Here is a 15238-nt window from a genome sequence, read left to right on the forward strand (position 1 = left end):
ATGGTGGGATACCACAAGGATAGGTACTTTTGGCATGGCCATTGGTAATCTCTATAAACGAACTGGATTTGGGGATCAGTTATAATATGTTCAGATATGCCGATTGAACACAACTGGTTTGGAATGTAACTAGGTAAAAACGAGGACTGCAGATGCTTGAAACCCGAAAATATTCCTGATGAAGGGCTTTTGTCCGAAACGTCGATTTTTCCTGCTCCTTGGATGTTGCCTGACCTGCTTTTCCAGCACCACTCTAATCCTGGTTTGGAATGTAAGTTGTAAGATGGCTTCAGGAGGGTTTAGCAGGCGAAATGAGTGAGCTAAAACATGGCAGGTGGCGTATAATGTAAATATCTGTGTGAAGTAACTCATTGGGGAGAAAGCTAAAAGGTGGAATGTCTCTTAAATGGCAAGTGGTTGGGGAATATGGGTGTCTGAAGGAACCTGAGTCCTTGTTCATGAGTCACTTTAAAAACTGGCATGTGGGTGTGGCACGTAATTAGGAAGGCAAATGGTTTGTTGGCCTTCACAAAGGGATTGGAGTCCAGCAGTAGAGACATCTTGCTGCAGTTGTATAAAGCCTTGGTGAGATCTCACCATTGTGTACAGTTTTGATCTATCTAATAAATAAAAGATGATATACTTGCTGTAGAGGGCATGCAGCTGATTGGACCAGAAGACCTGGGAACAGGAGTTAGGCCATTCCACTCATGGAGTCTGCTCCACCATTCATTCATAGCTGATAGATTAATCCCTGGGTCAGTGGGATTGTCTAATGAGGATAGACTGAGGCAACTGGAACTGTATTCCCTACAATTCAGAGTGAGAAATGATCTCATTGGAATTTAGAATGTTCTTACAAGGTGTGTCGGTGTGGCTATGGGTCGGATGATTCCCTGGAACCGAGGCACATCACCCAGGATAAGGGTCAGGCAGTTTAAGGCAAACGTGAGGAATTTCTTCACTCAGAAGATGGTGAATGTTTGGAATTCTCAACCCTAAAGGACTGAGAGATTTGATCTGTGTGTTCTGTATGGTGAACAAGGCCTGGACCATCACAAAGGCCAACCTCCCATCTATAGAATCCATCTACCAGGCCCGCTGTCAAGGAAAGGCCGCCAGCATTCTCGAAGATCCATCCCACCCTGGCGATGTTTTTTTTACAACCTCTACCATCAGGGAGAAGGTACAGAAACCTGAACACACACAGCCGGTTTCACAACAGTTTCTACCCTACTGTTGTTAGAATACTGAATGGACTCACAAACGCTTAACATTCACCTGTACCTGTGTTTTTTTTGTTTTTGCCACTTTACATATTGTTTACTTATCTATGCTATTTAACTCTGTGATCTGCCTGCATTGCTCGCAAGACACAGGTTTTCACTGTGTCTCAGTACACATGTCAATAAATTCCATTTAATTCAAGACCGAAACCAACTAATGATATAGAGGGATGTGGCATTGGCGTTGGAATGGCAATTGAAATTGTTAATCAGCCGTGATCTAATTGAATGATGATGGAGTAAAATTGATGGGCTGAACAGCCTGTTCCAATGCTCTTCTTTTTCCTTTCCTGTCAGATTGTGAAACCCTTGTGTGAAGAGCAGCAGTTGCTGGAGACCTTCGAGAAACTAGAGCGAAGCCTCGCGATGCTCTCGCAGACGATCAGCCGGATGGCCAGCAAGGCTGAAATGTTAGGAGCCATTCACCAGGTGAACATTAGATGGTTGTCCTAATGTCTGTGATCTAATTCAAGGCCAAAGGTACCTGGTGCTGGCTAGTGTCGCAAAATTCAGCTTCTCCCAATACTTGCATGCCTGTGTGTGATATGCGCACACCACAGTGTTCCACTTTTGCTTTGATTTTGTTTTAAAGAAGACAATAACTGGTACATTCTCTGTAATGCTGCAGTCCAATTTCCAGGTTAATACCAGTGTTTTTTTTGTAGAAATTAATACGACTGTCACTCTGGAATAAACAGCTTCCCCCTGCTCCGTCCGATACCAGTTAAAGTTAAGATTGTGTGCATTTTGTTTTGAAAGTATGGAGTAACCAGCGCACTGAATGTTGTTGCTGTTTAGGAGACTCGGGTCAGTAAGGCTGTTGGAGTTATGATTCAGTACGTTGAAAATCTGAAGCGTATGTACGCAAAGGAGCACACGGAACTGGAAGAAATGAAACAGCTTCTTCAGAACGGCAAAGCCAGCAGCTCATTCAGAGAAATCCAAGGTAAGGTTAACAACATTTGGGAGTCGGCTGTTGTAGTCTCTTAAAACAGGTTGTTTCCAGATCCATGTTAGACCAATGTTTGGCAGGCACCTGCCTTTGATAATTTAGACAGGAATTGCTAGGTGGGCTGCTGCACCATACAGAGATGAAAGGTCTTAGGTTCTCCCTCTGTCTGTGCTGTTTTAATGGGGCAGTGTTGGGAATGTAGTTCAATTGTCGTCCACTATGACTGCAGGAACATCATTCACAATTTTCCCACATCTGTCACTCTTAATCCTCCTGCAACCTGCTGGAAGTGTTGTATCTGAAGGAATCTAATTCCTACCCTCTCATGATCAAATAATACACATTTTCCTAGCTTCATGTTGAGTGTCCCCCAGTATACTAGAGTCGGTGTGTGTTTGGTGGTGAAGAGTGAAGCTGTGGAAAGGGAAGACAATGCAAAGTACCTATATACCCTGTGAAAACTTCTGATATTCTCTTGCTTAACCTCCTTTGACAATTGAACCACTTGTAGACTGCGAGGGTGAGTTTTGAATCTGATGCCCATGGACTCAAAAGAGAAAGTTGCAGTTGATTAATATTAACATTGAAAATAGGAGCAGGCCCTTCAACCCATGATGTTCTGCCAAACATGACACAAAATATAACTAATCCCTAAGGGGCAACTATTTCACGCAGAGGGTGGTATGTGTATGGAATGAGCTGCCAGAGGAAGTGGTGGAGGCTGGTACAGTTGCAACATTTTAAGAGGCATTTGGATGGGTATATGAATAGGAAGGGTTTGGAGGGATATGGGCCGGGTGCTGGCAGGTGGGACTGGATTAGGTTGGGATATCTGGTCGGCATGGACGGTTTGGACTGAAGGGTCTGTTTCCATGCTGTACATCTGACTCTATGGTCCGTATCTCTTCGTTCCTTATTTGTGTGCTTATTGAATAGTCCCTTATACCCCCCTATCATATCTGCCTCCCACCACCAATCCTGGCAGAACGTTCCTGACACCTACCACTGTGTTTTTAAAAATAAAATAAACTTGCCCCTCCCATCTCCTGTGAATGCTTTGCCCCCTTGTATGAGACATTTCAACTCTGGGGGAAAGAGATTCTGACTGTCAACCCTATCTATGCCCCTCATAATTTTATAAACTTCTATCAGGTTTCCCCTCAGCCGCCACCGCTCCAGAGAAATCAACCCTAGCTTGTCCAGCTTCTCCTTATAGGTCATCCCCTCCAATCCAGGCAGCGTCCTGGTAAACCTGTTCTGCATCCTCTCCAAAGCCTCCACATCCTTCCTGTAATGTGGCAACCAGAATTGAACGCAATACTCTAAGTGCGGCCTAACCAAAGTTTTATAAAGCTGCAACATCACTTCCTGAAGGTGAGCGGATCAAGGACTGGGGAATGGTTTTGAGAGGTGCATTAGCCATGGGAAATGCAGGGTAAAGGGGATGGGTCTGGGTGGGATGCTCTTTGGAGGGTTGGTGTGGACTTGTTTCCACACTGTAGGGATTCTATATTTAAAAATAAAATTTGTAGGCTGGAATCTTGTGTGACAGAAATTCAGCATTGAGGCGACTAGTATAAATGAGGGCTCTAAACAGGCAAGCATTATTCCCTGGATTTTTAAAAATTAATTCGCAAGATGAGGGCATTGCATGGCTCGGTCAGTTTTGATTGCCCATCCCTAATTGTCTCCATGCAATCTGTGAAGAAATTGGAGTACTGATGCTGCCAGATCTGCTCCAGTATTCAGAGTTTGTTTTGTTCTACTTTACTTCCACCAGCATGACCCAGTCTATGGTTTTTGAAAATACCACCAAGTCTCACATTTTTCAGGACAAAATATCTCAACTCAGTGAATCTACTGTGGGAACTAAAGGATTTTGAAATATAGATCTTAAGTGACCCTTTCATGTTGACCCTGTCCAACAATGAATTTTTTTAAAATGTCCTATCGCAGTGTCTTTGATGTGGTGGTGCCGCTGTTGGACTGGGGTGGACAAAGTCAGAGGCCTCATGAGATCAGCTTATTTGAAATCGTAAGCTTTCAGAGCGCTACTCCTTCTTCAGGTGAAATAGAAAGAAGCCCACAGGCACAGAATTTATAGGTGGAGTTTTTGACTATCAAGTCGAGTCTGTTCCCTAGACTAATGAGAGACTAATCACGCTATAGTTCCCTGTTTTTGCTGCTTGCTTGAATAATAGCCATGTTTGCTAGCTTCCCATCCACAAGAATTGTTCTGAAAGCGACACAATTTTGAGGAGATGGAAAGTCATACATGCACAATAAAAATTACCTCCTTTTGAAATCCTGGGGTTTAGACCAGTGTGTCCAGTAGATTTGTTTACTGTCATTCCATTGATTTTTTTTTTCCAGCACCACTCCTTATTAAAATTAAGCTCCTCATTTTCATTAGACACTTAGATCACTGCACTTTCCAGTATAGTTTCATCTGCCTTCAGAGTAGGAAAATGTGAGTGTGTCTGTCATTTCCATTTCATAATTTCTCTTGCCTCTGTCTTATGGATAGCAGTTACTTTTGCTAATCTTTCTTTTTACTTACTTGAAGGTACTCTCTAGAATCTGTTTTAATATGTTACACACCCTTTAGGAATTGTTTGGTCATCCAATCTTTAAAACGCTCCAGCAGATTACACTTGTTAGTGTAGCTCATACCCTCTAATCCAGGCAGCATCATAGTAACTCACTGCTATCCATGTGCATGTCCAGCAGTCACTTAAATGTCCCCAATGACTGCTTCCACCAGGCAGCATCATTGTGGGTGGCACAGTGGTTAGCACTGCTGCCTCACAGAGCCAGAGACCTGGGTTCAATTCCCGCCTCAGGCGACTGACTGTGTGGAGTTTGCACGTTCTCCCCGTGTCTGCGTGGGTTTCCTCCCGGGTGCTCCGGTTTCCTCCCACACTCCAAAGATGTGCAGGTCAGGTGAATTGGCCATGCTAAATTGCCTGTAGTGTTAGGTGAAGGGGTATGGGTGAGTTGTGGGTCGGTGTGGACTTGTTGGGCCGAAAGGCCTGTTTCCACACTGTAGGTAATCTAATCTAATCTATAACCTCTAATGCACCCTCTCCAAAGCAGTCACATCCTTCCTATAATGTGGTGAACAGAATTGAACACAATACTCGAAGCGCAGCCTAACCAAAGTTTTTTTTTCTATTCCTGGCAACATCACTTCCTGATATTTGAAAGACAGAGCGTGTGTTACTATTACTAGCCTCTTGTTTCAACTACCCCCCCCCCCCCACTTGGATGACCACCCACTTGGATTAATTTGCCCGTCTTTGCTGCAGTCTTTGAGTCAATCCACACCAGCAGGAAGCATCTCATTCTCACTGGAGGGAACCCAGTCTTTGCCATTGTCTATCAGTTGGTCCAAACCTGCCTGACTCCCTGCCTGCAGTGAGTGAGAGACTGCTATCTGGGTCAGAAGCCCAAGGAATTTTTTTTTTGTCCTTCCCTAATGCATCCGTGTCTGGGCCCTTTGAGTCCAGTTTGACAACACAGAACCGAAGTTCCTTGAGTTATAGGCCCTTGAGGTGAAATGGACTGGATGGGATTACACTGCTGTCCAAGGATTCCTACAGACTGCAGATGAAATATACTTGCTGCATTGAAATATTTGCCTAGCCTTATCTTATAGTTTAATTAACCGAGCATTTGCGTAAATAATTTGCCTGTTTAATTTTATCTATTTTAGTGAAGTGAACTAAATTATAAACATAATTAAGTATTGCTTACATAGCCCAAGTAGGGCTCATCGATGAAATGGTAGTGTCCCCCCAGATGTGTTACACTCTCTGAAAAGGTTCATTCAGAAAGGCTGCATTTCTCCCTTATACACTCCAATATATATTTATTGGTCAATACGCAGAGACTGTTTAAGATTTATTTCCCGCACAAACTTGGGCTGGGCTCTATAAAACTTTAAATATTGTTTGAGGTTTGCACAAACCATGAGTTTTAAGGATGGAAGGTGTAATTGCTGTTATTTCCCCCTTCACACCGAGTTCCCACTAGAACTAAATTCTCAACATTTTACTCTGTTCATGATCCACTCAATGAACATAACGATCTGTGCTGTGGCTGTAAAAATGTCTCAAAATCCAGGATTAACATTAGACCTTTGCGACCCTGTCCTTTCCAATATGGCTTCACCTATCTTCAGAGTAAGAAAACCTAAGCATATCTGGACTAACATGAAGGACAGTAGCTCCTCGACTTACGGACTTGATCCGTTCCGGGAACCAGTTCGTGAACCGAATTAATTTTTCCCATTGTTCGGATAGCGCAAGAATGCTTGGACGGCTGTTCACAGCGCACGCGCCAAAGATGAACTGAATGAGATCACGCGGGGCCCGAGAGCTTTTGCGTTCAACCAGCGCGTAGCAAAGCAGAACAATGAAACCACGTGGTCGCACACGGGCTTTTTGCGTTCGTACCTTCGTTCGTACCTTGAATTTCGTATGTACGTTGAAGCAAAGTTTTACGTACAATCCTGATTGTAAACCGATTTGTTTGTGAACGGGGTCATTCGTATGTCGAGGTGCGACTGTATTAGGTTTGGTGTGTAACAAAAGATTAGGAGGGACCAGGAATCCTTGCTCAAGAACACAGTGCAGAAAAATTCTTAGGAAATATGTTTACTCCACTGGGAGAGAGAGGAATGTGATCGAGAGAGGTTATCCTTTGTGAGGCAGACCACAGAAGTAGGTTTGAGTGGTTAATGCTGTCTGAAGACATCATGCTATTGTGTAATGTGATTGTAGTTGCATTGTCCACCACTTAGACCATGGCAGTCAGTGCTGGAGCTGGGAATATACTCAGACTTCAGACAGACCGTGGTCAGAACGGGTGTTCTTATGACCTGTCGTTGATGGATTATTTGTTTTATTCTTGAGCACTCCCTAAAGTACAAAGTTACCAGACCAGCTCAAACTGGTTTAGTGGATTGTAGGACGTTTCAGCAGTGCTAGAAGATGGTTTGAAAGTAAGCTTACTGTTGGGAGAGAAAAGATTTTTTCAGAAAAGATAGTGAGATTAACACTTATTATTGATAATAGGCCAAGCAATTGTACTTAATGGATTAGGAGGCGTACGGGAAGCTGGGGAGTGAATGGTAGGACGGAGGGCAATTTATTCTGATATCTGGGGAGCCCAGGGATTTGGATGAGACTGAGCCATCTAACTGGAAAGCTTCCATTCTGGTGAAGGTATTGCTCACCTCAGGTTACCTTTGCAAAGGAGGTATCTTCATGCACCTCGTTCAGTTTGCAAGGTGAAGAATGAATTTTAAATTTTGGTTTTCATTTGTCAAATCAGATTCTAAAAACACACATACAGAGTAGCACTTTCCTTTCACTATGAAGAATTTTGCCAGACTTAAGAGGATCATTTGTAAATGGAGCAAGTAAGTCACTGAGATGATTAGATTGAACTATTGGGTGATTTCTCATTAGCAGATAGAGCGGAAAGGGTTTCTTTCTTTTAAATCCCATCTTGGGATGTGGTCATCATAGATGAAGCTAACATGCAACACAACACAAAAAGGTGAGCCCTTCAGGCAAACCAGTCCATGTCAGAAAGATGAAGAAGCACTGCTTCAAACCATTGCAGTCCTTCTGGTACAGGTGATCCTATGCTGCTGTTAGACAGGATGTTCCAGGACTTTGAGATAAAATCAGTGACTGCAGATGCTGGAAACCAGATTCTGGATTAGTGGTGCTGGAAGAGCACAACAGTTCAGGCTGCATCCAAGGAGCTTCGAAATCGACGTTTCGGGCAAAAGCCCTTCATCAGGACTTTGATCAAGTGACGATAAGGTAACTGGGATGTAAACAGCTGGTCTTGTGTCAGAATTGATCCTTGATGCTTTCGCCCCATAGTTCATTTTTCATAAGCTTGTACTAGTTTGATAATGGGGTTGGTGGGAACAGTTTAACAAGTCTATTTCAAACTTCCGTCTTTCTCATTTCAAGCATCAGAAATTCCAGTAGACCGTACAGGGGGGTGTAAGAGCCTGCTGAATTCAGGACCATGGCCAGCAGCCATAGCCATTATTAGCAGCTCCAAAGACCAGGCATGGGTTTCAACTACTCAAAAGTAATATTTGTGTAATCATTGAACCCTCCACCCCAATGTTTGCCTAAAACGTTGGTCTGAAAGGTTGACCTTTACATGATGATGTACGCCCTTCCAAATCTGAATGGTGTAAGACATGGAGGAGAATTTGTTAGTTTAGGTATCCAGATGTCTCTTCCGTAATACTGTGCCAGTATGTAAGGATTCTCGGGAGAAGATTAGGTAACTCTCATTCATTAAGGTACAGTAATCCCTAAAAGCTAGGTTACTGATGAAAAGCACTTAATATACATGAGATCAAAGATTTAGATCAAAACTTCAGTTCACGAAACTCAGCATTTTTAAGGCAGCAATGAAACTGAGGTCCACTAACCCAATACTATAGCGCGATCTTGGATTTCATTATCATAATGACAGTAGACATTTTGATAAAACGCTGATGGAACTTTTTTTATTGACCTGTGGTGTCTTTCACTTTCAGATGAGCTGCAAAATAAAAAGTTCCTTTCTACGCAGACATTAGGCAAAGTAAGTATTCGCTAGTTGTTGCAAAACCTATTTCCCCGAAACAGCTGCATGAATGCTTGAAGTCCCAGACCCCTAAGGCCTTGCTACATCAGGCAAATGCACGTGACCAACAAGGCACCTCAGTGGCTGGTTGCATTGTACGACTTCTCAGCATAGGAGGATGCTGTTTGGTGGGTGGAGCCTCCTGTGCAACCTCCTTTACACAATGCTGTCCATATGTCTCTCAACATGCACTTTCTCAATACAAATTTTTCATGTGTTTCACAATCCTAGAGTGTCAAAGTGGTAATGTATCTCGCTTTAGATCAAGCAGCCCAATTTGAAGTCCCACCTGTTCTGGAGGTGTGCAATACATCTCTGACATTGACCGATAAGCACATTGTCCAGACTTCCATTGTGCGGGATGCCCCCCTCGGGATTGAACCTTTAAACTGGGGGCTCCTTCTGTCTATTCAACAGGAGTTCAAAGCTAAAGTGTTCCCTGGGTGGTGGTGTCAATATTAACCCCTCCACCCACCAAACAGGACTAGGTTCTGCTCCTCATTATGGATACCATGGTGGCACAGTGGTTAGCTCTGCTGCCTCACTGTGCCGGGGAGCCAGGTTCAATTCCAGCCTCCGGCAACTGTGCAAAACTCCACCAAAGACATTCTCCCAGTGTCTGTGTGGGTTTCCTCCAGATGCTCCAGTTTCCTCCTACAGTCCAAAGATGAGCAGGTTAGGTGTTTTAGGGATGCTCTTCAGAGGGTCAGTGCGAACTCGATGGTCCAAATGGCCTCTTTCTGTACGGTGGGTGTTTGATGATCTGTTGAGGACGATGGATTATTTATATTGTTCTTGAGCATTGCCCCAAAGTACAAAGTTACCAGACCAGTCAAATACCAAACCAAGGCAACCCTTGCAAATAACTATTTGCAAATTCTTCCTTTGCAAAGTCCATGCTTCACTATCCTCATCAACATTTGAAAATATTAACTCTGACTCCACTTTTTTTTTTCAAAGAGGAAATGGTGGTGATTTCCCAAAACAGCATACACTTAAAGAACGGCCGAACTTTAATTTATGTGCCGCCCTTCACCACCTGTGGTCATTCACAGCTAGTGGGGAAACACAGCATGTTTACCTCAATCTTCCAGCATTTATAGACACTGCAGTAAAGTTACATAGGCCGTTCAGGGAAATCATACCTATTGATGATTCCCCCGTCCCTCTTCTCCCTCCCACTCCCCCCCCCCCCCCCCCCCCACATTGCCAAGTTGGCTAATAAAAGTGGTAAAATGGCAATCTTCCTTAAATCATGGAATAAAATCCCTACAGTGTGAAAGCAGGCCATTCAGCCCATACTGACCCTCTGAAGAGCATCCTATCTCCACTACCCCATGTTTCCCATGGCTAACCCATCTAACCTGCACATCCCTGGGCACTAGGGGCAATTTAGCATGGCCAATCCACCGAACACACCTTTGGACTGTAGGTGGAAACCAGAGCATCCAGAGGAAACCCACACAGACATGAGGAGAATGTACAAACTCCATATAGACAGTTGCCTGTGGCTGGAATTGAGCCCAAGTCCTGGGCGCTGAGAGTTAACCGCTGAGCCACTGTGCTGCCCATAAAGCATTGCTCTTCTTTGTTAATTGCTTGTTTTTAGATTCCATTTTCTGCCTGGCTGTGTGATCTTGACTCTTTCTGAGTTCGAGTCACGAGAGATCTACAGTACAGAAAAAGGCTCTTCTGCCCATCGCCTCCACACCAATCAAAATCAACTATCTGATTGTACTAACCCCATTTCCAGCATCTGACTCATAACCTTGTATGCCTCGATAACGCAAGTGCCCATTGAAATCCTTGAATGTTATGAGAGATTCTGCCTGTGCCAACCTCTGTTAATGAGCCCCAGATTCCCACACCCTGTGGGTGAACAGCTTTTCCTCTTATTTCCTCAATCTCCTGCTCCTTACCTTAAATTTATGCTCGCTGGTCATTGATCAAGGGGAAAGGTCTCGTCCAGTTGACGCTATCTATGCCCCTCGTGATTTTATACATCTCAATCATGTCTCCTCTCTATTGTCTCTGCTCTAAGGAAAACTGCCCAATTTTTTTTTTAATCAGAGTCTCCAGCCCAGGCAACATCCTGGTAAATCTCCTCTGCACCCTCTTCCGTGCATTAACATCCCTCCCAGAATGTGGATTCCAGAACTGAGTCCTGGTTTTACTTTTCTCTTTAAAACTTTGGTTCAGAGTTTCAACTTTCTTTTACCTATTGAATTTATTCCAGGCAGAGCTGTGGATAGGTTTTTGGTCAACAAGAATATCAAGGGGTAAGGAGATGCAGAGAGGCAATTGGATATGAGACTACACTCCGAGCAACCATGATCTTACTGAATACAATAGCAGGCTCAATTGGCTCCTATATTCCATATTGATCCTTTGCTGCTTTGTTGTTTTTAATATTTACTGTATAATCTTGGGACTTGCTGCTTCAGAATGGACAGGCAAAGAGTTGTATCAGATTAATGGGCAAAATGTTATATAAGGGCTAGTTTTAACTTTACCATTCTGTGTCATAATGGTGATCTAGTGGCCCATAAAGTTGCTCTGCTTTAATGCTAATATTCTGAAAAGCAGTACTTAATGTTAGGGCAATCATCTGGTTTTGGTTTGGCAATATTCAATAGACTTCAATCTTGGCGAAGGACATGCACTTACATTAATGTTCCTGTTCCGGTGAATGTTCAAGATTCCAAGGCATTATTGAAAAAGCAGTGTTATTCTTGTGGCAGTCTCAATACATGTCATTTTATATTTTAGTGTTTGAGACTGCGTTGTGTTGAAATTGGCTGCACCTTTTCCTACATTGATAGCTATTGTCTCTCAAAAATGATTAGCTCCCTGTAAACTGTATTTGGGAGTCCCCCTGACCCTGAGCTCTCGGTTTGAGTCCCACACCAGGAACTATTGTCTGTGGGAAGTGTGCTTCTCACATGGAGAAACGGGTTGATTTTCAGCCTGTAAGTCATTCTGATTCTCGATGTCAGGAGCTGAGGTCGTCCCTGCAGGACAACATTGACCAAATCAAAGGAAGTTAATGAATATCAACGCTGCCTTAGGACAAGGTAACAGAGAGACGGAGTGTGCACTCTGGGATGTCTTTGAGGAAAGAGGTTTCTCTCTCTCCTTTTTACTCTCTTTCCCTTCCTCAGTTGCTCTCCGTCCCAGCCTGCTGTTGCATGCATTTCCCTCATCTTGAGCTGTTGTGTCCTGAAGTTGATGGTTGCCCTTTAGTGATGCTGAATCAGGATTGAGATTTCCCCTTCGTGCCTGGTAACACATGACACTTTTCAACTTCTACAAATGGAAAATTTTGTATGAAATGTGTAAATGGTGCCAATCTCAAGTGCAATTCTTTTCCTGCTACCCCCTCCCCTTAGAATGCCCCACGGAGAGTCAGCATTGCAACAATTCCAAGGCACACTGCAGGAGTACAGTGGGACACGGTAAGTGATTTTCAGCATGAGGAAATGCTGTTAGTCCAAGTAGCACTGGGTGGGCTGGATACTTTGACTGGGACCAGTGTAGACAGTTTGGTTTGAGTTGGCAGCTTGAATGACTTGATATCACAGAAGGATTTGTGATAGAGCCAGTGGCTAGCCAAGTGGTAACGTTAGAATGATTATGGACCAGCTTACTCTCGAATGTAACAAGTTGTCACCATCACTTGGGTATTTAGTAGTTTGGAAGCTTGTTCTGTGTCTCTCTTCCTCTCTAACCCTGTCCTACCTCATTCCCTGCTCCTCTTACCTGGAATGTGAGAGAGCTTACAGACTTGTGCAAATGAGCAGTCTACATGTGACCCAGTTAAGGGAACATTAGCAGCCTGGAGGGCTGACAAAAGCACATAAACATGACAAGAGAAGCCAGTCTGTCCAGTCGTTATTTAGCTCCCTTAACCGCAGTATTGCAAACTCTTTGGAGATTATAAAAAAAACAAAATACCTTGGGCCAATTAGTAAAAGCTCCTTGAAGTTCTTCTCCAACCTTTTGAAGGTCATCAAGTTCTCGGAGATGCAAGTAATTGACCAGAAATATAGCAACCTCTTGGCGATAGTTCCGCTGCTTGATATGACCTGAACTTTGAGTTTGTCAAACTCCCCTGTAAATGATCTCATGCTTACAGCACGTTTTGATTAATTTATTCCAGATGTTGACTCAGTTTGGAAAGTTTTTTGTTTGCAACATCAGTGTTACTGTTTTTGATTAGAAAGCCAACTCTTAAATGCTTTTTTTTTTGGAGGTGGGAATCTGCATTGTTCATCCTTTGATTCTAGGTTCTCGAACACATCCCCCCCCCCCCCCCCCCCACCCTGGCAAATGTATGAGTGATTCCTTAACTTCTAAATTTTGAAGTTGTAAACAGCGCATCTTGATTTTACAATTTAGTTGAAGCTGAAGGAAGTGGATGAAGGAAGAAGGAAGTCGGAAGGAGATCAGGACAAGTTACGGAATAAGCTTACCAGAAAATTAAGCAGTTGGTAAGGCATCCGTCATCTTCAATATTGCTTTCAGGAGCGGTACTGTGATTTAAGGCTTGGGAGAGGCCAACTCGCCATTAATACTGCTCGCACTTTGAAAGTGAACAACGAAGTCCCGCTCTTTACCCCTTGCCTTGCAGATATCAACTTTTCATGTAATTTAACCAATGCTCTTCTAGACGTCACTGTTAAACTTGCTTTCAGAACATTTACCAGCAGTGCCTCCCCTGTAAACGACTGTCACCATCCTGTAAACGACTGTCACCATCCTGTAAACGACTGTCACCATCCTGTAAACGACTGTCACCATCCTGTAAACGACTGTCACCATCCTGTAAACGACTGTCACCATCCTGTAAACGACTGTCACCATCCTGTAAACGACTGTCTGACTCCTTTTTGAGTTGTTCTCCCAATCCAAAAATGGAAAACTGTATTGTTGTGTAAACGTTTGTGAATGATTTGCTGTGCTCAGACCGCCAGCTGTCTTCTTCCCCCCCCCCCCCCCCCCAACGTTCAACAGGGTATCACTGTTTTTATTTCTGAATGATTTGGTTCAGCTAAACGCTCCTGGGGAGATGTGAATGTGGAATATGCACAAGGTGGAATGGTTGAGTTGAAGAATTTAAAGAGGAAGCTGGTAAGTTCACAATTGAAAAAGAAACTGAAAGGTATCCTCTGAGCTTTGACGGATTTTGGTGAGAGATTAATGTGCAGCATGAACTACAGCACAGACCTGATGGTGAAATGATCTGTTTATTCTGTGACATATGTTTGAATTTAATTTATCAGAATGGGGAAATAGCTTTCATAACAAACTGGTAAACGCTTGTAACACTCCTTGCTCTACTCAGGTCTTCACTGACTGATTCAACAGAAAGTGTCAACTGAATTGGCACTGGTATCAGGAGGGCCGCCTATTGCAACTACCTGAGGTGGTATTTATTACAATAGGAGGGGACATTCAGCCCATCTTTAAACTGCTAGCTCTTCAAAAGTGATCAATTAGTCACGTTCTTTACCGATTGCAAATTTCCTCTTCATGTAGTTATTGAAATCTCCTCTGGAACTTATTGTTGAACTAATTTATAACAATTATCCATTTTCTGTTTTTGTTTAAACAAACTTGTGCTCTGCACTCAGTTTTGCAGTGACTGAGTTAAATTAAGAGTCAGATGTTAAATAATGTTCATTGATGATTGCACAATGTTTGGCACCATTCGCCACTCCTCAGCTACTGAAATGGTCCATATTCAGATGCAACGAGGTCTGAACAACATCCAGGCTTGGGCTGACAGGTAATGAAGGTGCCACTCAACGACCATCTCCAATAACAGACCAGCTAATCACTGGCCCTTGACATTCAAAGGTGTTACCATCACTGACTTCCTCCACTAACAACATCCTGGGGGGTACTATTGACCAGAAACACGACTGGACTCAACACATAAACACAGCGACTGCACAAGCAGTTCAGAGGCTAGGTGTACTGTGACAAGTAACTCACCATGTATTTCTCCAAAGCCGGGCTACCAAGGTACAAGTCAGGTGTGCAATGATCCCCACTTGCCTGGATAGGTGCAGCTCCAACAGTACCCAAGAAGCTGAACATCATCCAGGACAATGCAGTGCACTTACTTGGCACCACGTGCACAAACATCCTCTCCTCCCACCAGCAACACTCAGTAGCAGATGTGTGGACTATCTACAAGACGCACTGCAGAAATTTTCCAAAGATCCTTGGACAGCTCCTTCCAATCCCATGACTATTTCCATCTGGAAGGACAAGGGAACACCAACATCCTCAAGTTCTACTCCAAGCCATCCAACACCCTGAGTTGGAA

At 43.5% G+C, this 15238-nt stretch overlaps 1 protein-coding gene across 1 annotated transcript in view; it reads left to right on the plus strand.

Annotated features, from left to right (window-relative positions):
• Positions 1-15238, plus strand: part of irag2 (inositol 1,4,5-triphosphate receptor associated 2) — a 169467-nt gene that overhangs the window by 146081 nt on the left and 8148 nt on the right. The window contains exons 31-35 of the mRNA XM_043713369.2: positions 1584-1715; positions 2085-2232; positions 8816-8862; positions 12294-12359; positions 13303-13394. Coding sequence (XP_043569304.2) covers positions 1584-1715; positions 2085-2232; positions 8816-8862; positions 12294-12359; positions 13303-13394 — 485 coding nt within the window. The remainder of the gene's footprint in view (positions 1-1583; positions 1716-2084; positions 2233-8815; positions 8863-12293; positions 12360-13302; positions 13395-15238) is intronic.

The sequence above is a fragment of the Chiloscyllium plagiosum genome, unplaced genomic scaffold (assembly GCF_037043375.1).
Source record: "Chiloscyllium plagiosum isolate Xiang-an unplaced genomic scaffold, Cpla_swu_hap1 HiC_scaffold_23, whole genome shotgun sequence".
Taxonomy (NCBI): domain Eukaryota; kingdom Metazoa; phylum Chordata; class Chondrichthyes; order Orectolobiformes; family Hemiscylliidae; genus Chiloscyllium; species Chiloscyllium plagiosum.